Consider the following 18,649-nt stretch of genomic DNA (forward strand, 5'->3'; position numbering starts at 1 on the left):
TGTTCTTTTACGGATTTTATTTCAGTAGCCCAGCAGCCAAAACTCATTAGTGTAAAATAAGAGGGAAGTGAGGGAAGCTGATTTAAAAGCTTTAGGATAGAGAAATCAATTTAGCATTGGTTTTAAGACATTTTCCAACCCCTCGCTTTGGAGCTCTCTTCACTGATTTTTTTTCCAGCAGCTTCCAGTCTAATCTCCCACTTTCCAAGAGGTATGCAAGTTTTGTGATTCAGCTCCCAGACAGTGGACTGTATCCAACTGATGGCCCCTTTTGCCTAAGAGGAAGCCAAGAGCATCCTCTCAAGTAATAAGGATCTTGGGCTCACAGCAGCTTGACAAAGCATGGGAGGCTGCTATCGCTGCCTGCACCCCATGGTGGCAATAGTGGCTGAACATCCAATGGGGAGGCAGAAACTGCCTCCTTGTGAGAAACTTGTGTTTTTTCCATAAAGGTCTCAAACCTGAATCTGTCTTCTGAGGTTAACCAGGCTGATGTGCATTACTGACACATTCATACTGTTAATTAACTCTTGTATCTTCCCATTAATAATAATTTGGACTGAGATCTGAATGAAGATCAGGGCCTCAGGTTTCCAGATGCAGGACATGGAGATATTAAGAAGCAATCCTGGGCCCCCAAAGCCTAGAATTTAAGGAAAACATAAAGCAAGGGAAAGGCACTTCACTTCCAGTTTCAGCATGGCAGGATGAGGTTTGCATGTTGTGACTTGCTCAGTACCACACAGAAGATGTGAAATAAAAGAGGGAATTCAAGACAGAGCTCTGATCCCCAATCCACTAAATCATTCTCCCAGCATGTGTCCTTGTTTCACATTAAGGAGAATGGCCCAGACAAGTCTGCCTAGTTGCTTCAGTAAGCACTGGTACAATAGGGAAGCAGACTTCCCCTATATTAAATTTCCCAGGCCTTCCTTTTATCATTTAAGCCATCATTTTAACTGCCTAGTTTTCATAGCGCTTAACTGTCCAAGGAGCTGCATGATTTATATGAGTGAGGGTTTGGCAGCAGCAGCTGGGTAAGACATGGCTTACTGAGTAGTGATACATTAGCATTGTGTCATGTACGTGGATTTCAGGAGATGACTTGCTAAGTGTGTATCTGCGTAGCAATTGGCAAACCAACTGTTTCTTTGCTACAGAAAAGCCAGGATAGCTTCAAAGTAGGCATGACAAACACCTGTACCAGTCTGGAGGAACTGCAGGACATATTGTCCTCCTAGTGACTCACCTACCATTTCAGAGTGGCAAGTGTTGCTGAGAAAGCGGGGCACATTCACCTAGAGTTCATCAGCAAACCTCACTTTTTGGCACATGGGTGACCACAGCTGGGCATGTGCTAGATAGAGCACAGGACACCTTGTTTGCCTTTGGTCAGAGTTGCTTAATATTTTTCAGTAACTCCTCTGAGAAAAGACAGACAAAACTGTTCAAATACTCTGGCTTATTTTCCTGGTGCAGGGGGGAAGCATTCTCAACTTTTAAAAAATTGTATATATGTAATTTTTTTAAAGTAATTCAGAGATTTTTAACCAGCTGAATCATTCAGCAAGAAAGGAATGACAAAAAGGGCAGAGTCCTGTGAATGTCCTTCCCAGATAATTTACACTGTGGGTTTCTAGCTTTAGGGCTACTCAGCTCATCCTCTCAAATCTCAGATGATCTCAGATCATTTTTCTCAAATTCCATATGTATTTGGTTATTCCATCTTTGAAAAACATTTCCATTCTTTGTATTTCTTGTAATTGCCTTTTTCTGGAGAAACTCCTCTTCCATCTACTCAGCTGGATGTCCTTGGCCATGCTAGAAGGCAGGGCTGGCTTCCAGCCCTGGGTCCAACACAGCTTTGTCTCTTGCTTTTCTGGTTCGGTGGGGAAGTTAAGCCAAGTGATCACAATAGCAAATCAGGACAGCTGTAAAATCCATGATCATGTCTGATTTATAAAGATAACATTGTATTAAGTACAAGATATTTTCTGAGATTATTAGTAACAGGCTTTTGTCAGCCAGTCATTCCTGAATCGTGCCTTGCGCTTCTAGTGCTTGATTGATTTATATGCCTTTATGATTTTAATTAATACTGTTTTCATCAGAGCCAATTATTAGTGATTAGAAAACTCCAGGCTGTTCAGTTTATCTATGCCAGTGTTTGGGAATTATTCCCATGATCTTTATTTTTAAAATCAATTGAATGGCATCTAGAGCTGTAAAGAGGCCATTTAAACACTGAAGAAAAAAATAATGCTTATACTTCTGGGAAAACATTTATGGTGATTCACATTTTGGAAACCAAAACACTATCAGTGTTTTATTCACAGATTCTTTTCCAAGAAAAAGCTTGGATCCCCTTCTGAATCAGCTTCTTCAATATACATAGGCTCATATTGAAGCTGGATCATGCAGAGAAGGCTGGAATACTGTGCTGGTGGAGGAGGACAGGAGATTCCTCCATCCTCTGTCCTGTGACATTAGCGCAGAGGCATGGAATAAGCCTGCCTAAGTCCCTGGGGAGACATTTGGATCCTACCTAGCTCTGGCAGAGGAGTGTGCACAGTAGATGTTAAAGGATCAGGTTAAAGGTGTTTCTCTGTTTAGTGATCTAGACAAGCTGCTTTGCACAGAAAAAGAGAAAATGGAAAAAAAAAGTTAATAAAGCTCATTAGCTGAGAGTATACTCACTTGAAGATGGGAATATTCATTGTATGGGAACAAAAGGCTTTAGAGTTGTTTTTTCACTGATTAAAAGAGGCTAAAAATCCTCTGCCATCTTAATGTGAGTGAGAGCTAAGAATTTTACAGAAACTGAAGCCTTGTAAGAAAAATCTCAAATGTGCACTTGTGTAACAGGTTTTGAGCAAGTCTGAAGCAGTATTTACTACTACAGTACAAAGGGCTAATGTATATTTCTAGTTGGCATTTTATCAAGGAAATACACTCTGATTTTTCTTTATTTTGTTACATGTGGATTGAAACTACATTTTCTCTGTCCAAAGCCTTGATTTAAAAGCATTAAATCATTAAATTAAGTGATTTTGCATAAGACTAAAATTGTAACTGAACAAATTATTTATGCAGAGAGAAGCAAAATAAAGTTTCTTTCAAGAGCTCTTTAACATATCAGATTGATAAGAGTCAAAACACCTTTACTGCCATTAAATATTTACCAAGACTTGGCTTTTGGAAGAAGGGCAGTTCAGTGCAGTGTGTTTGGCTCCATGCAATGCTATTGATTAGCTATCAGAAGGACATAGTTAATGGGTAACTGGAGGTATTACAGCGCACTCCACATTCTTGTCAAGTCTTTTCTCTGAAGATGACCTAAAATAAAGTCAGTTACAACTGGCATTCACCCTGCGACAGATTGCACAAGCTCACCTACGGTATGAACAAAAGGTTCACAAGAATCAGTTGACCAGGGCTTAAGCAATCCTTTCTAGTAGTTGTTGTCATCACTGCTGGACTTTAGAACTGCACATGTTTACATTTAATTAGAAAGAACACACAGTTTACATCGCACAGTAGCTATCAGTATCGAATCGGAATTGATTTCCGCTCTCTTTCTCAAATGACTGTTTCCTTCAGACTAATTAAAAAAAGGCACATAACAAAATGACTCATATAAATTTTAAAGCAAAGTAAACACTATTCCCTGGAGACAAAAAAAGTCAACAGCACATAGTCATTACATTGAGCTTGTTTTCAGGTGATTCTGGTGCCTGCTTTATGATATATATCAGTACTATCAGATGTATTTTATATAGATGCATATATGAATATATATAAAGTACGACTTTGCACTGAGTGGATGGTTCACTGTTTACGTTTTCAGGGTCCAGATTCTTATTTGTTTCATCTGAATTGTTGCAGTTTATCTAATATGAGAAGTGAATCACTAGTATTCCTACTTTTTGCAAAAGGATTTTGTTAATTTAATAAAATTGTTTGTGTGTAGGTCTCTCGTGTCAGATGGAAGTCAGAAGCCATTATCCTTACCAGAGAGAAGCTGGGAAGGAAACTGAAGGCACTCACCAAATTAGCCTTAGCCTCATGCATAATTTCCAACAAAGAAATCTCTATTAGATTTTTGTTAGTTATGCAGGCAATTCTAAATTCAAACTATGGTGGCAGGAGACGTCATTTAAGGCTCCCAGCAGAAAGCCCAACCTTTGAATGTGCGCGTTCTTTGTCATCAGGGAATATTTCCATGGTTGGCATTTTGGAGAGTAAACGTTCAAGCCAGCAGTGTACTGTGTATGGTCAGGTCTGTAGGGGCTGAAGGGGTTGCAGTTCACATCACATTGTGGAGCAGTAGGAGCTGAGACTGAAAGCCCTGCTCAGAAGGCCTGATATCCATTTATGCCATAATACCTGGGTTTCCATGTAAGAGACAGTGTTCAGAATGAAGCTCTTGGCAAGGTTCTTCCATAAAAAGGAAAAAAAATAATACACACTGCCTCTGTTTTGTACATGTTTTAGTTGGTACACCAATGGCTCTATTATTTTAGCGCACAAGCAGTTACTGCTTTCTTAATAAAGTTTGGCTTTAAGGAAAAAGGTGTGCTGTTCTTAGAGCCAATGTTGTCAAAAACATACTCAAAGTATAAATAATAAACTGCTATGACCTTTGGTACAAGATCCTCTGTCTCTTTTCCACCAAGTTTTTGTTTCTGCAAATCCCTGACATAGGCAATTTCCCTGATGGCCCAAAGCCAGAGTTGCTGGCTCTGTACCACCCACGTACGCACCCCTTCAGTGATCCATGTCAACCAAGTGGCCTCCAGCAGCCAGCAGAGAGGCACAGGGGCTGCCAGTTCAGCCCAGGGATTGAGAAGGTAAAAATACCTCTTGTCTGGGCTGGCGATGTCCCTCCTCCCTGCGTGCTGCAGAGCTGAGCCAGGATCCTCTCTGCCCCAGCTATGATGCTTCTGCTTCCTGGGGAAGATAGCTGGGCCTTTGTGAGACAGGGTAAAACATGGAGTTGCTGGCACCATCTTAAACATCCTGTATATTAATCTACCAAGGTCACTCTTGATGACTTGATGCCAGTGCCATCTTCGATTAATAGATAAGGTTCCCACTGTATTTGCAGTGTTACCTAAACAATCTGTTACTGTAGGGAATAACTACAGTATTACAAATACTAAGTTAAAGTTATTTTGTTAACTAAAGCCATTGGCAAATATTTAAGAATGGCCAAAGCATATGAATTGGCAATAAAGAACAGATACAAGATAGCAAAATTCTTTCTTGTAACTTCTAGTATGATAAAGTAAACAATGTACAAAATAAAAATATTTTAAACATTTCAGATTAATTTCACGTAGTTAGAAGCAAGCCTTCAGGGCCAGATAGTTGTAGTCTGTGAATGTTTAGGCTGGAATATGCTAATACAGCCAATTCCCTACCAAAACATGACAGGAACATTTTACAGCAAGCTTGATCGTAGCAATAACATTTAGTCCAGTAAAACAATGAAGATTATCCACAGTAGTTGCTGTTGTATTGAAAACAGGCCCCTAATTCCTGGAAGTAATTTGAGAACCTGCGAATCTCTGTCTTGCAATTAACACGGGTACACTGTGGAACCATGAAGATGTGTGATTAATGTTCACACTGGGGGTTGGAACTTGATGATCTTTAAGGTCCCTTCCAACCTTAATGATTCTATATATCAGGTAATACTCAGGATTGAAGCATAAAATTTACAGTAGTCTCCTCTGTAACCTCAGGTGCACTATATTGGAGAGTTGATGTATGTGTGAAAAAAGCTATTGTTAAAGTACCATCTTCCAGACTCTAATTAATCAATTAGAGATAACAGAGACCCCAATTCTAGGTGCATCGTGTCATCAGGAAATTCAGGTGTATTTCTTTGCTACAAGCTATGACCTGTGGGTCTGAGGATCTAGCTGAAGAGGATAGTACCTGAGCTGCAGAAATCTCAAAAATGCTTCCTTCTACTCATCAGTATCATTTATGTTTTGCTCTGTTTCAACCAAACATTATTAACCCAGAAACTGTGTGGAAGTCCTGGACCATTTGATGAGGGAGTCAATGTGAGGAATGAGAGGTGTTGCTGGATATCTTGTGCATATCGCTGTTGTGTGAGCCTGTGCTATCTCAGCAGTTTGCCTGGTGGCTGCATGAAGTGAACTAGAGACATTTGGTTCCTGTGCAGCTCCATAAATGAAGGGTCCATGGTATGATTTCTGATTATTTCATATTGAGAGCATGTCTCAGCAGTCCTTCAGCTACAAGAAAAGCTCAGATCATTAACACATGCCCTGTGTCCTTACTGCCTCTCCAAAGCTAGTCACAAGGGAATGGTGTGGGTACTGCAGTGGTCCTGGAGACTGAAGATAAGGCCTGAAAGAAAATGTTTGCTGCTTGGTGCCATCAGAAGACCGTCTGGGTTTAGTTTTGTCCTAAATTCAGACCATGCTGCATCTAACTTAGCTCTTTCAACAGCAATGGGTCTCTTTTCAGTAGTGAAGCTCAGAGCGCCTTGCAAAGGTAGTATTGCAATTGCTGGGTTTTTTTAAATGAGGATATGGAGGCCCAAGGAGTTTCCTAGAGGCCTTTAATTTGTATTTGTTGAAAAACAGAAGTTTTGAGATTGATAACAGCCAGTTCAAGCTTTCACTGTAGATAATAAACCTGTGCTTTGATCATCTAGTAACCATACTGTTTGAACCCTTGTACAGGTCACAGGTTTCTCTCGATAGTTTCAGGAGAGAAGGCTGAAACTTGGCCTGCTGCTCACTGTGGTACCATATTCACATGTAACTGAGTTTGGGTGCTGTGGACATGCATAATCAGCACTAAACTGTCAACAAGTTATCCTGCAAAATCCTGAGGTTATAGCACCAACCTCCACAGAGAAGAAAATTAGTGGTGGGCTGTGTTCAACAAACATTTATCATTTGGGTTTGGTGAGAGAATATAGAATAAAGAGGATGCCTGCGCTTGTCCTAGACTTAAGACTACATGGGTACATCGCACACTCGGCAGTGACACTCTGTGCTGGACTGTGACTGTGCAAAGAACATCCTCTTTGTTACACACACAGGGCACTACTGTTATAGCATGGTCTGTGGCCTCTGTGTCATAGAGTCTAACACAGCTGCTGCCCTTGGTTGAGTATCTGGGGGGTTGTACTGAAGAGAAAAAACAGTTCTCTTAATGCGTGTAATTACAGGGGAAGGAAGGCTAGTGAAATATTTGTCTATGGTAGGGCAATGCCATCTAGTTACCAGCCTACCAGCTGTCAGGCTTCTGACTCACAAGTAATGCAAACTTGACCATTTTATATCCTCTGCTTTACAGCAAAATGTCAAAGTCCTTCCAGGTCTTAGGAGCTTTTTTAAATATTGTCTTGTTGCAGTGTTTCCAAAGACCACCTTTGAGGTAGTATTTTCAAGGTATCAGTGCTGCCTGGCCCTTCAGTGCACTTGGCAGTATGAAGGGACCCTCTTCAAAGCCATCCTGAGTGTAGGCTGAGGTCTGAGAGGTCTCCACAACCTGAGTGTCAGAAACATTTGTAGTGAAAACCAAGGGCAGACATAGATGCCTCTGGGAACACTGGATATGTTTATCACTAAGGTGAGGAAGGAGGAAGGGGATGGATAGGGAATGTTTGAATTTTGCTGTGTTGTTTTTTTACCTTCCTTTAGGTGGAAGGTTTTTCTATGTTGTTCAGTAATTGCTTCAGGTGGAAAATAATTTCCCATCTTGCAGCAAAAGTATGCCTGGCAAGGAGAGAAGTGTTATAAGAGCAGCACTTCATTGAGTTTTTTTTCAGCCAGTCAGTCCCTCTGGAAGCAGCTACAACTGGTGAAATTTTTTAGCAGTCTTGAGGTTGCTCTGACTTTGGGAGCTGAGGAAGCCTCTTGCTGTCTGCAGGAACTGCATAAGTGACATCATCACATGTCACTTTTTCTTTTGCCTGGACACAGTTAAGCTGGGCCCTTGAACTTCTCAGACCCAAGCCGTAGCAAGAAAGGGGCCATGCTGCCGTAGTAAAGCAAAAGGCTTACTATAAGAACATGTGAATGACTTAAATCAAGGAATGTTTGAATGCTTCTGTCACCCATTCTTCAGGACTAGACTCCCATTTACTTTTGATTTATAGCATCAATGTTCTTTGAAGAAATAATCATCAGGATGTTAAGGAATTAATTTCAAATTAAGAAGTATCAAAAGGGACTAAATAAAAATATTTTAGCAAAGAACACATTGATACAAATCTGCTAATTCCTTGCTTTTGAAAAATAAAAGTTCTATCAAGCACAGTACCTTTATCTGGAGGAATCACACTGGCTACAAAATATATACATGTCAGAATCTATTGATCACTCAGATGTAATCATTATGAGTTAAAACCTGTGATAGTGTATTGCATACTCTAAAATACTGGACCTGTGTGACTACAACTGGACTCCATCTTAAAGACTGGCCATGCAATAGAGTCTAAATAAGTGACTAATTTTTCAGATGTTCTGGAAAAAAACAACACTCTGCTGGCATGAACAAATTGGAATATTTAGGCTACAGTCTATTTTATTTTTTTCATCAGGGACCCATATATTCACTGAACAGTTTAGTTTCTCATCTGTCTCTTTTTTTTTTCCTTTTAATCTTGTGCCAAGTGTTTAAGAAACAGGCAGCAGCACTGTTTCAGTAACCTGCTTTCAGCATTATTTACATACCTTTGTATTTTTCCATGGTGATCAACACTTGACTGTAGTGGAGCTGAAGTCAGTAAATTTTATGTGCAACTGTTGAAGTAATTTTATTTTTAATGAGACTATTCTAGGGATTTTAATGTCCCTTTATAAATATTTATATTTTCAATATGTCTTCATTTAATTGAAAAGGTTCTTCACATTATTTTCAGACAACCGCAGGTAGTAGGCGTAATGACATATCAACACTCTGACCTTTTAGCTTCTGGATTTCTATTAGTTCATCCACATTTTGCTTGTCCATGTATATTATGTTTTAGTTTGTATATTGTTTTCCTCTATGGGCTGTCAGAATGAAGGGTGTTTCCCATACAAACACCTTAATAAGCTGGAAAGGAAGAAAATACACTCTTGCATATTAGCAACTGACATGCAGACTGTGTCTTGAGTATTGCAATCAGTGTGCAGAGCTACTAGAAATCCACACAGAAATATTTGGATGTTTGATATTTACAGGATCATCAGTCAGAGAGATGGTCTCAAGTCGTATTAATCAGTACTGCAACAGTTTCTGATTTTCATGAAGTTATTTTGCAATTACTTTAATTATTTATCTAAAAACACTGATTATTATGATATCCTGTTGCCATCACTCTTGTTATAAATGTCTTCCATGAATTCCTTTGACTACACATGTCATTTTCCACTGGTTTAAAATTCACCAATGAATTATGGCTATGAAGAGATGGGAAGCTAATTCCATGGAAAGATTGCTGTTGCAATCTTCTCTCTTAGTAATCAGCTGTTAATGTGATTTCTACCATTGCATCTTAATAACTCAAGCAGCTGTCTGCCTGCTGATTCCATGGGAAATAATTCCAGTCAACAAGCTTCAATGAGATTTTTTATACCTGATGCACCTTCTTCTTTATTCTCCTTTTTCCAATTTCTTCTCATTATCTGTAAGTAACTTGTCTAATATCTTTCTTTTTGCATATTTCCATAGCTATTGTCAGCTGATCCAGGTGTTTTTATTTCGCTTGGCTTCATGGATCTATTGCCTTAAGATCCTATTCAGTTTAATTTCTGATTTCTGATCTCCCTTATATTTGTCCAGAACTTTCTGGCACACAAGTACAAATCATATAGTACTGTATCCTGGTTTGTAAAATGAGTGTTATTTTTGTACTCTGTGATTTGGTATCTCTCTAAATATACCTCAAAATCATGTATAAAGCTGCATGAGCTGAATATACATCCATGGCACTTCAGTGGAAAATAGCAAACATGTCTACTTTTTGCCCCAGTGAAGCCAAGACAGTGGCTCAGAAAGGACCTTTCAAGAAACTATGGTGGAGGACGCTATAGATTTGGAAATGTCCCATGATAAAACCCTGATGCTGGCAGGTTACCTATCTCTGTCTACTATAGAGAGGCTATTTAAGACAGAGTGTATTCTAGTACAGGTAGTATAGGTCTTACTAGCTCATTTAAATCAGCATCAATAAATTTTTTCAGTTTCCTCTCACAAAAACACTGACCAAGGACCTTTAGAATTGGTTAGCATGTGCAAATATTTCACATTCCTAAGCAATCCTGCTGCTTTGTTTTCAATTTTGCATTGTAGCATTTCTATTCCTTTCATTACACTGAAAAATCTGCTATTTTGCAAAGAAACACCTGTACTGCTTGAGTCTGCTTGCTAAGAGTCCTGTGTAACACAAGTTAATAACAAGTTTCAGCAACTTATGCAGATTAATTTAACTTCATGAAAATCACATGAACAACTTTTCTTTGCAGCTCAAAGAGAATCAGGAAGATGCTACAGCTGAAAAATAGTACCTTTTTAGTTTTTGTTGAATAGGTTTTTGATGTTTTAAAGTTCTGATAGTTGTTACATACTCCTAGAAGAGCCTTGTGGAAACAGGATGTTCTTTTTCTTCTCTGTCACTTTTGAAATAAAACTTCTTTTGGTATTAGGGCATGTAGACGCATATATGATAGTATTAAAAATACTTATTAAACTGAGTGTAATATTCTTGCAGCTCAGCCCTAGACTGAAACTTGGTAACATGTATGATTTTGTTTTCCCAGCTTATACAAATCTTTGTCTGAAGGAAGGAATCTGAAGGACCAACTTAACTGTACTTGTGCTACTTCTGAAGGTGGACTGCAAGGCAGGGGGGATGTTGTGACCCTTACCTATTGCCAGATTGAAGATCTGGCAGCTCAGCTGCAGCAAGCTCGGTCAGAGCAGAAGGACACAGAGCTGAAGCTCCAGAAAGCCCTGGAGGCTTCACGAGAGGCCAATGAAAAAGTTCAGAAGTAAGTCACTTGCCTTCTTTCAAGAAAAGTTGCAGTTGAAAACCAAATGAAATGTAGTTTATTGGGGTATTTTGTCTATGACTGAAAGTGTGGCAGTACTCAGAAAACGTCCTTTAAAATTATTGCTTCTTTGTCAGTCGTTCAGCTTGTTACCTACACAGTGTGAAGCCAGTCATTTTAACAGCTTTATAATATTATGCAAGTCAGCATGCCTGTCATTACTGGTGTGGAAAGTGCTCTCTACATGTGCACAGCACAGAGAAAGTGTACCCATCTCCTGTGAATGGTTTTCGCTGTCTTTTTACCCATGGCAATCCCGTGGCAAGAGAGTATTTGCCTTTATAATTGCCTGGTAAAGTATTAAAGTTCTTGATTGTCGTCTGCTACACATCTGACAAGTTCCATGCCACAGTAAACATTGATGGATTGTTTAGAGGTGGCTTCAAAATCTCAGTGAAACCAACAGGGAGTCACTGAATCAGTGAACAGGGACTGTATTCTCTTCCCATCATAAGATCCCCTGTGAAAGGGTTACTGAACTCCAAAACCTGAAGTTGATCTTTACTTAAGTCCTTATGATGGTGATTGTTATTACTAGCATATAAGCCTTCAAAAGTCTAATTGCTAGGACATAGGCAGAAGTGTAGGCAGAGCTGCCTCACAGTCTGGCACTTCTCATCTCTGCATCACATTCATCAGCTGCAAAACAGCCCTCTCACACCCTTCCAAGGTGATTGATGCCAAACTGATACAAAATTCCCCATCAGTCCATATTTGTCTTCAATTTTAATGTCTGCAGCATATTTCCAGAATAGCTAGAAACTGGCTTATAATATATCACAAGGATCTAGCAAGACTTATTCCTGTTAAAAAAAATAAATATGCACTGAGTTCTATTTTAAAAACTTATGTTTTTATAGTTTTAATATGTAAGTAACTACATAAAATATAGGGGATTTATGTGTATATATATATATATATATATATACATGTTTTCAGTTATCTCTTTAAAACCTCTAGTGTTTCTTAGGAAATCATTCAAATCTCCATTCAGAACACTTAGATATATTTGAAATTTCAGCAGTTGCATGTTTGATAAAAATAAAGCTATGAAAAATAATTACAGAATGTTGAAGATAATATTGGCTAAACCTTTCTGTACACTGTTTAAAGTTATTTCATTTCATTTTGTTTATAAACCCTTATCTAAGTGGAGGTTGCTTTTGTTTTGATTTGGGGTTTTTTTTAGTGAAACAGCCTTGTTTAATCCCATTTAACCAGGGTGGCTAGAGTAGAAGTTCAGCCACAACCTGAATTAAAGTGGTGTGATGCATTGCTAGAGTGAAAAGAATTTACACAATTTAACATGCTTAATTACTTGGGAAAATTTTGGTCAGGTTAGTTTTCATTATTGCTAAGATCAGACCACTGAGCCTAAAGCAAAATTAAACAATTGGGTGAAGTCTTTTGATGACAATAGCATGCCCTTTTTACCAAGAAACTGTGGAAATGCTCTGTGCGTCTTCCCAGCACCCGGAGTCATCCACCCCCATCTTATAATTCAACCTGCAAACAGATTAAGCAGCTGAGTTTGTGGAAAGTGTGTTTACTTTGAGCTAAGAACCCTTGTGTGACACTATAGAGATTCCTCTGACACCTCTGGGAGAGCTACACAGACAGTTCGTACTCATCAGCAGGGAAACAAGGCTGAGAATTCCCAATTTCTTTGTAACCTCAACCGCTTCATACAAATCAGTGTTTGGCAATTAGGCAGGAATTCATTTGTTAGCTTAGCTTTTTATTTTGAAGACGTAGGATGTTCTACATTTCAAAAAGGATCTGACAATTTATAAATGTGTCAACGGAAAGGCTTCTGGTATTAATTACAGTATTAATTATTAGCACTGTCTTAAGAGAATGCTTATTGTATTTTAAAATGTGACACTGCAGTTCATAGCCTGAATAGGGTTTGAAAACATCTGTTTTCTTGACTTCTTTTAAATGCCTAAGTAAAATTGAATTCTGACATACAAGGAAGTATTTTTATCTGCGATAAAAATTAGTTTCTCAGTATTATTCAGTAAAATATCTGAATAATGTAGCAGTGCTAAAATCAGAAGAGGAAAATAATTATGAGCTTCATTAAGAAATGTCATAATTAGAATATTAAAATAATGTTGAAAAGGGATGTACTTTATATCTTTGCACCACATAATTTACTATTGTTCACTATGCCTTTGCTAATCTGTTCTCTGGCAACACTAAAGGATGTTTTAATATCCTTAAAAACTTCAGTGTTTGCATTCAGCATCTTATACAGAGCTTGCAATAGAGATGTAATTTCTCCACAGTGCTGCTATCATGTCAGTGGCTTGTGTACCTACCTGCAGTTGTTACTTTCTAAACACAAGATCCAAGTCAGAATAGTGGTCTGTGTTTTCACAGAGTCACAGAATCGTTGTGGTTGGACAGGACATCTGAGATCACCAAGTCCAACCATCAACACAAAAAAAATCCCAAACAAACGCAAACAACCACACACACTCCACCAAAAATGCCCACAAAAAACCCTACAACCTCCGTCAGGACATAAAGCATCTAAAAAATTTCTGGATCCTATCCCAAATGAAACAGCAGCTTTGACCAAAAAGGGGGGTATTCTGGAATCTGTTTATAGTGAATTTGGATATATTAAAATTCTGTTTACACTGAAGTCAGGCAAGATCTCACAGGCTCACTGCAGTGTGAGATACAAATTGCGACTGTGTGCTCTTGCCTATGAAGGTGCATCACCATCCTAGCAGGGGTGGTAGCGTGAAATAGAAAATGCTGATGCTCAGAGAGTGACCACACAGATCTAGAGCATTGTTTGAACCTAATTTGATTTTGAAACAATAACAAGATATGTTAGACTTTTAAGAAAGCACCATTCTAATGTATAAAGCAAATACACATTCTCCATTTCTGGTATGTAAATAAATAAATGTATATGCACACATAACAGTAGGTATTTATTCATTAGGAACTTAAAACAAGCTGTGCGGTACTTACTATTCTGACCTACACTCTGTAGAATGGTTATGACTGTAATTTTCTATATCTAATTAATGTTTCTAATTCCCCGATACAAACAAAGAATTAAGACAGCAGTGCAGAATTCACCAGGAGTGTTGGCTCAGAGCCACAGACCCCCTGCAAGTTTGTCCTGCCAGAGAAGCCAGGAGCCAGCTGGTGCAGCCCCAGCAGGGAAATGGGGTTGACCTGGAAAAGGTGGCTGGAAAAGTCTGTGAATTAATTAATGCCTCTGCCAGCAGAGGAAGCAAGACATTTTAAAACTGGCCTTCCTGCTGGAACCTCTGGAACTGAGGAGTGGCTGCTGATGTCAGTGAGATCAGAGGAGGTTATAATGTAATAGCAAATCAATATTAGCCAATTATCAGCAAATGTTGAGGCCAGTTTTGATGTGTTTTTTTGCAGGAAATCTATTTTTCTGCCAAAGCTTTGCAGCTGGAGTGAATTTTAATGCAATTTGTCTATTAAGGACTTGTATTTTTTCTCACAATTTTGTGATTCTAACTCAGTAAAACATAACTCTGCATGTGAGCACGGTTACACTTGCACACTCACACAGCTGTGTAAGGTGGCAGCAGAGGTTGTGTGTGAAGAATTTCTGTAGAAATTTCTGTGTTGAAGCACAAATTCACAAAGTAATGGTGCATTGCTAAAATGTAAAGGTATGAAAATAAGCATAAACAGTGAAAAATATGCCACTTGTACACTTTGTAAAGGTAGTTCTTACTGTGAACAAAGCAAATACAGAAGTGACGTAAAGCAGAATTCTTGCTTCATTTGTGCTTAGCTGTTTATTAAAGACACTTTTTTCTTTTGCTTTTTCATTTATGGAGAAAGTCAGGAGTGTTACAGATTTGGATAAAATACCTCAGTGGATTGAGTAAAAAGGAAACTAAGCAATCTTCTTAATAAACAGTTTTATTAAATGAAATTTTTATATCTCATAAGATAAATACTACCCTTAGTAACGTTTGCTTTCCCTCCTAAGGTATGATCTTTTGGCCACCTTACTTTCATTGTTACTGGAACACACCCTTTTTTTGAGTAGTCCTGCTTTTCCCTCCAACATTTCTGAACACACTTTCACTGCTTTCATAGCTGCTCCCTTAGATTTGTTCCTTAGCTGATGCTGATAAATAAGTTGATAGATGACACAACAAAAACAAGCAGTTCTTACCAGCATTCGACACAGCTGAAAAGAGTACAAACACGGAAAGAAATAAGAAGCGAGCATCTATGAAGTAGAGTCCCCCTCTTCTGCAAGAAAAACTAATCTGCCTTCCCAGTACGGCAGCTGTGAGCATTTCACATCAGCATCCAAGACGTTCTTCAGTGCTGACTGGAGGGTCTAATCTTTCCCAGAATGAATGAAGCAGTGCAGTTCAAGAACAAGAATGAATATTTGAATAATCGCACCACAATGTGAGGTGACCCTCCGACGGGGGACTGACCAGATACACATATGGATTTTGGGAAGATGCTCTGATGCTCTTTTCTAACACAGCTGTGAGAAGAATGTGGCTAAGACCCAGAAGTCTTTCTGGAGTATAGCTGGCAAAGGAAACCATGAGGAGAAGAGAATTTAACACATGGGTGTAAGAGAGTCCGCTTCATTGATGCGATCTGAGGGGAATGTGTAATGACTGGAAGAATCAAACTTGGCAATGAAAACACAAAGCTCTTTTCATCAATTCAAACGCAGACTCTAAAGCTGCAGATGGTTACCTCCAGCCTTGCCTATTCAGTGTGGGGTTGTATAAAATGGCACTTTGGTGAATACTAATAGATCAAAACAAAGATTTAATAACATAAAGATGTGGTGTTCATTTTTAAATGAGGATACAGGTCAGTGTCTCAGAAAAGAGCGAAATAAGTATCTTTATGTATGGGTCTAAAGTCTCTGGAGATTTTTAACTGCAAACACGATATCTTTAGTGTGCAGATTGTATTCAATACGGCACAGCTATGCAGGGAACAGGCTAAAGGCAAGATTTCTGAATTATTATACAAACTGAGCCTCTTTGCAGCATGCAAATGTTAACTACTTATCTCCCTCTTAAAATCATACCTTCATATATTTAGTTGAAGTATATATTGTAGCTTGTATGCTTTCAGTCACTCCTTGTAGATAAGAATGGAGCTAGTTAATTAGAAATTGCAGGCAGAAGCAGTGCACAAAAGAAACAAGTTTTACATTCACCAGGACTTAAAGCTATTTGTTTTGGAGAAACCACCAAATGTCAGATAACTTGACTGGCTTTATTTAATATTCTAGAGATACATTTCTTTAATTTTCATATTTCAAAACAGTAAATATAATTTAATTTCTTACATTATTAGTATGTTACGTTTAGATGCTAAGACTTCCCAATTAAAACTGGATTGCCTTTTCTTTTTTTTACTTAAGAAACTGTATTCTGGTGAATCTCAAATCAACATGTTAACTACTGGAGGCTAAGAGTACAACTTCATAGATATTAATAGTGTCACTGATTTCTGTCAGTAAATGACTTAGCATATGCCCAAAGTTATTTTGCTTTTAATGAAAACCACTGTGCTGCCCGCTGCTGTGAAGTTCAGCTGGGATTGAATAGTTGGTAATCTTTTAATATCATGTAGGGAATAATTTAATTGATGCTGGCATTTTGAAATATAAAGTAAGTTCTGGTGACTTATGGAAGAATGTAGATGTAGAGCGAGTTTCTTAGTTAGAGCAAATGGGCTTAGCTCTCTCGCACTTAGTTGCATTCATTTGTCCCAGTTAAGGATGTGACTTGTAGTTTACTGAGAAACAAATGCTGGTGGGAACATTAAAAAGATGAGCAAGTTAGGGCAAAGTGCTAAGAATGTTTTACTTCCCATAGCAAGCCACAGAAGCCAACAGTTTTGAAAGTTTGTAAGGAAGGAAATGGGGAGCTAAGGAAGACAACCTTTGTAGCGGTCTAAGGTACCAATGAAAATTAGCAATAGTTCTGGACTTTCAGAACTGGATCAAAAGTTATTAAGGCAATTCAACATGGAAAGAACTGCTTGATGGGGACTGATACGTTGGCTGCCTTGTGCAATGATTAAAAGCAGATTATAAACTCCATGGGGCCCATAAGAGATACACAGTCTCCACAGCCAGAGTTTTATGGTGTTTAGGAAACCCACACCAGCCAGATGGAAGATTCCCAGACACGCAAAACTATCACATACCCCAAAGAATTCTGCAGAGTGCAGCAGAGCTGATGCAAAGTTCCTTTGGCATGCAAGACATGAATAGGAACATGAGAAAGCCTGAAACACAAAATCTAGTAACAATCACATCATATCATATATTAAAATATTACCATTAATGAGGGTAGCAATAACAGGCAGTGTGAACTTATTTGGTTTAGGGGCAGTAGGCTTGGAGGCAGCCTGCTTTAGGAATTTGGTCAGGAATTAAGATCAATTGAAATATGTGAAGGAAGTCATGTGTGATCTCACTGAATGCAGTACATAGTAGGGTCAGAATTTATTTAAATACTTGGAATTCTGTGCTAATACCAGTGACTTCTCCCAGAAGAATTCCCTTCAGACTGCACTAATATGCATGGTGAAATGGTGAATTACAAGTCTTCTAGAGATACCTGTTTGTTGTAATAAAATAATTGAGTAAGCCAGTGAGGTTAAGTGCAGCCTCAGAGAAATTCAACATATAGGGTGGAATCAGTTTTCTGAGTTTGGAAGAAATAAAATACCAAAGTATTATTAAAATCTAAGTGATCTAAACAAATTCAGTCACTGGTGGCATATTCTCTGGACTGTTGTAGGTGTAATGCCTCTCTGTATCCCTAGGTAGATCTTGTTTCCCCTGCTAGGGCTTTTTATTTGTGCTGTACAAAAGGAAATGTATCATTTTTGCAAAGCTGTAATGAAATATATTTTCAGCATTGGATTATATTATCTTTACTGGATGACACTTCACTTACCAATTTTTTAATTGAGTACTTCATGTTACAGTCCAGGTAAAATTTGCAGGCTGTACTGGAGAAGTGCCTGATAACTTAGTACCATTAGTACTGATTACTTCCCATCCCAAAGAAGAGAGGACTTGGGTTAGCATAAGCAAAAAACTTCTGACTGAAAAAAATACAAAACAATTTACTTTTTTGCCTCTTCTGCCTGGATTCCTTATAGTCTCAAATGGAGAAGCATGTGCTGAACCAGAACAATGCACGCTGGTTGCACCCAGTTCTGCACAGAACAGCATGACCTCGGATGCTTGCTTTCAAAAGCTTTCTTGGCATCTGTGCCCCCCCCCCCCCCCCCAATTTCTGAGTGGTCGTTTGGGAGCAGTGCTCCTCCTCTGGGGTGTGGCAGAATGGAGCTGACTTTCCTCCTCCATCTGAGGAGATCCTGATTCAGATCTCCTGTATCTCAGGAGGATGTTTTAGCCATGCAGGTTAGGCCTGGATGCTCTCTATTCCTTGCCTTGAAGCAGTACCATGTAGCAGCAAATAATGCAGGCTTCTCAGATCAGAGAGCAGTGGCACAGGCTGCTTACCTCTGAGAAGTAAGACCTG

At 38.7% G+C, this 18,649-nt stretch overlaps 1 protein-coding gene across 4 annotated transcripts in view; it reads left to right on the plus strand.

Annotated features, from left to right (window-relative positions):
* The window catches only part of MIPOL1 (mirror-image polydactyly 1), a 189,728-nt gene that overhangs the window by 159,252 nt on the left and 11,827 nt on the right, over positions 1–18,649 (plus strand). For 3 of the 4 annotated variants that reach the window (XM_051622612.1, XM_051622611.1, XM_051622610.1), the window contains one exon: positions 10,797–11,027. In XM_051622612.1, coding sequence (XP_051478572.1) covers positions 10,797–11,027 — 231 coding nt within the window. Of the gene's footprint in view, positions 1–10,796; positions 11,032–18,649 lie in introns of those variants that run through there. The other variant, XM_051622613.1, reaches the window with a different exon arrangement.

Source organism: Apus apus, chromosome 5, assembly GCF_020740795.1.
Source record: "Apus apus isolate bApuApu2 chromosome 5, bApuApu2.pri.cur, whole genome shotgun sequence".
NCBI lineage: Eukaryota > Metazoa > Chordata > Aves > Apodiformes > Apodidae > Apus > Apus apus.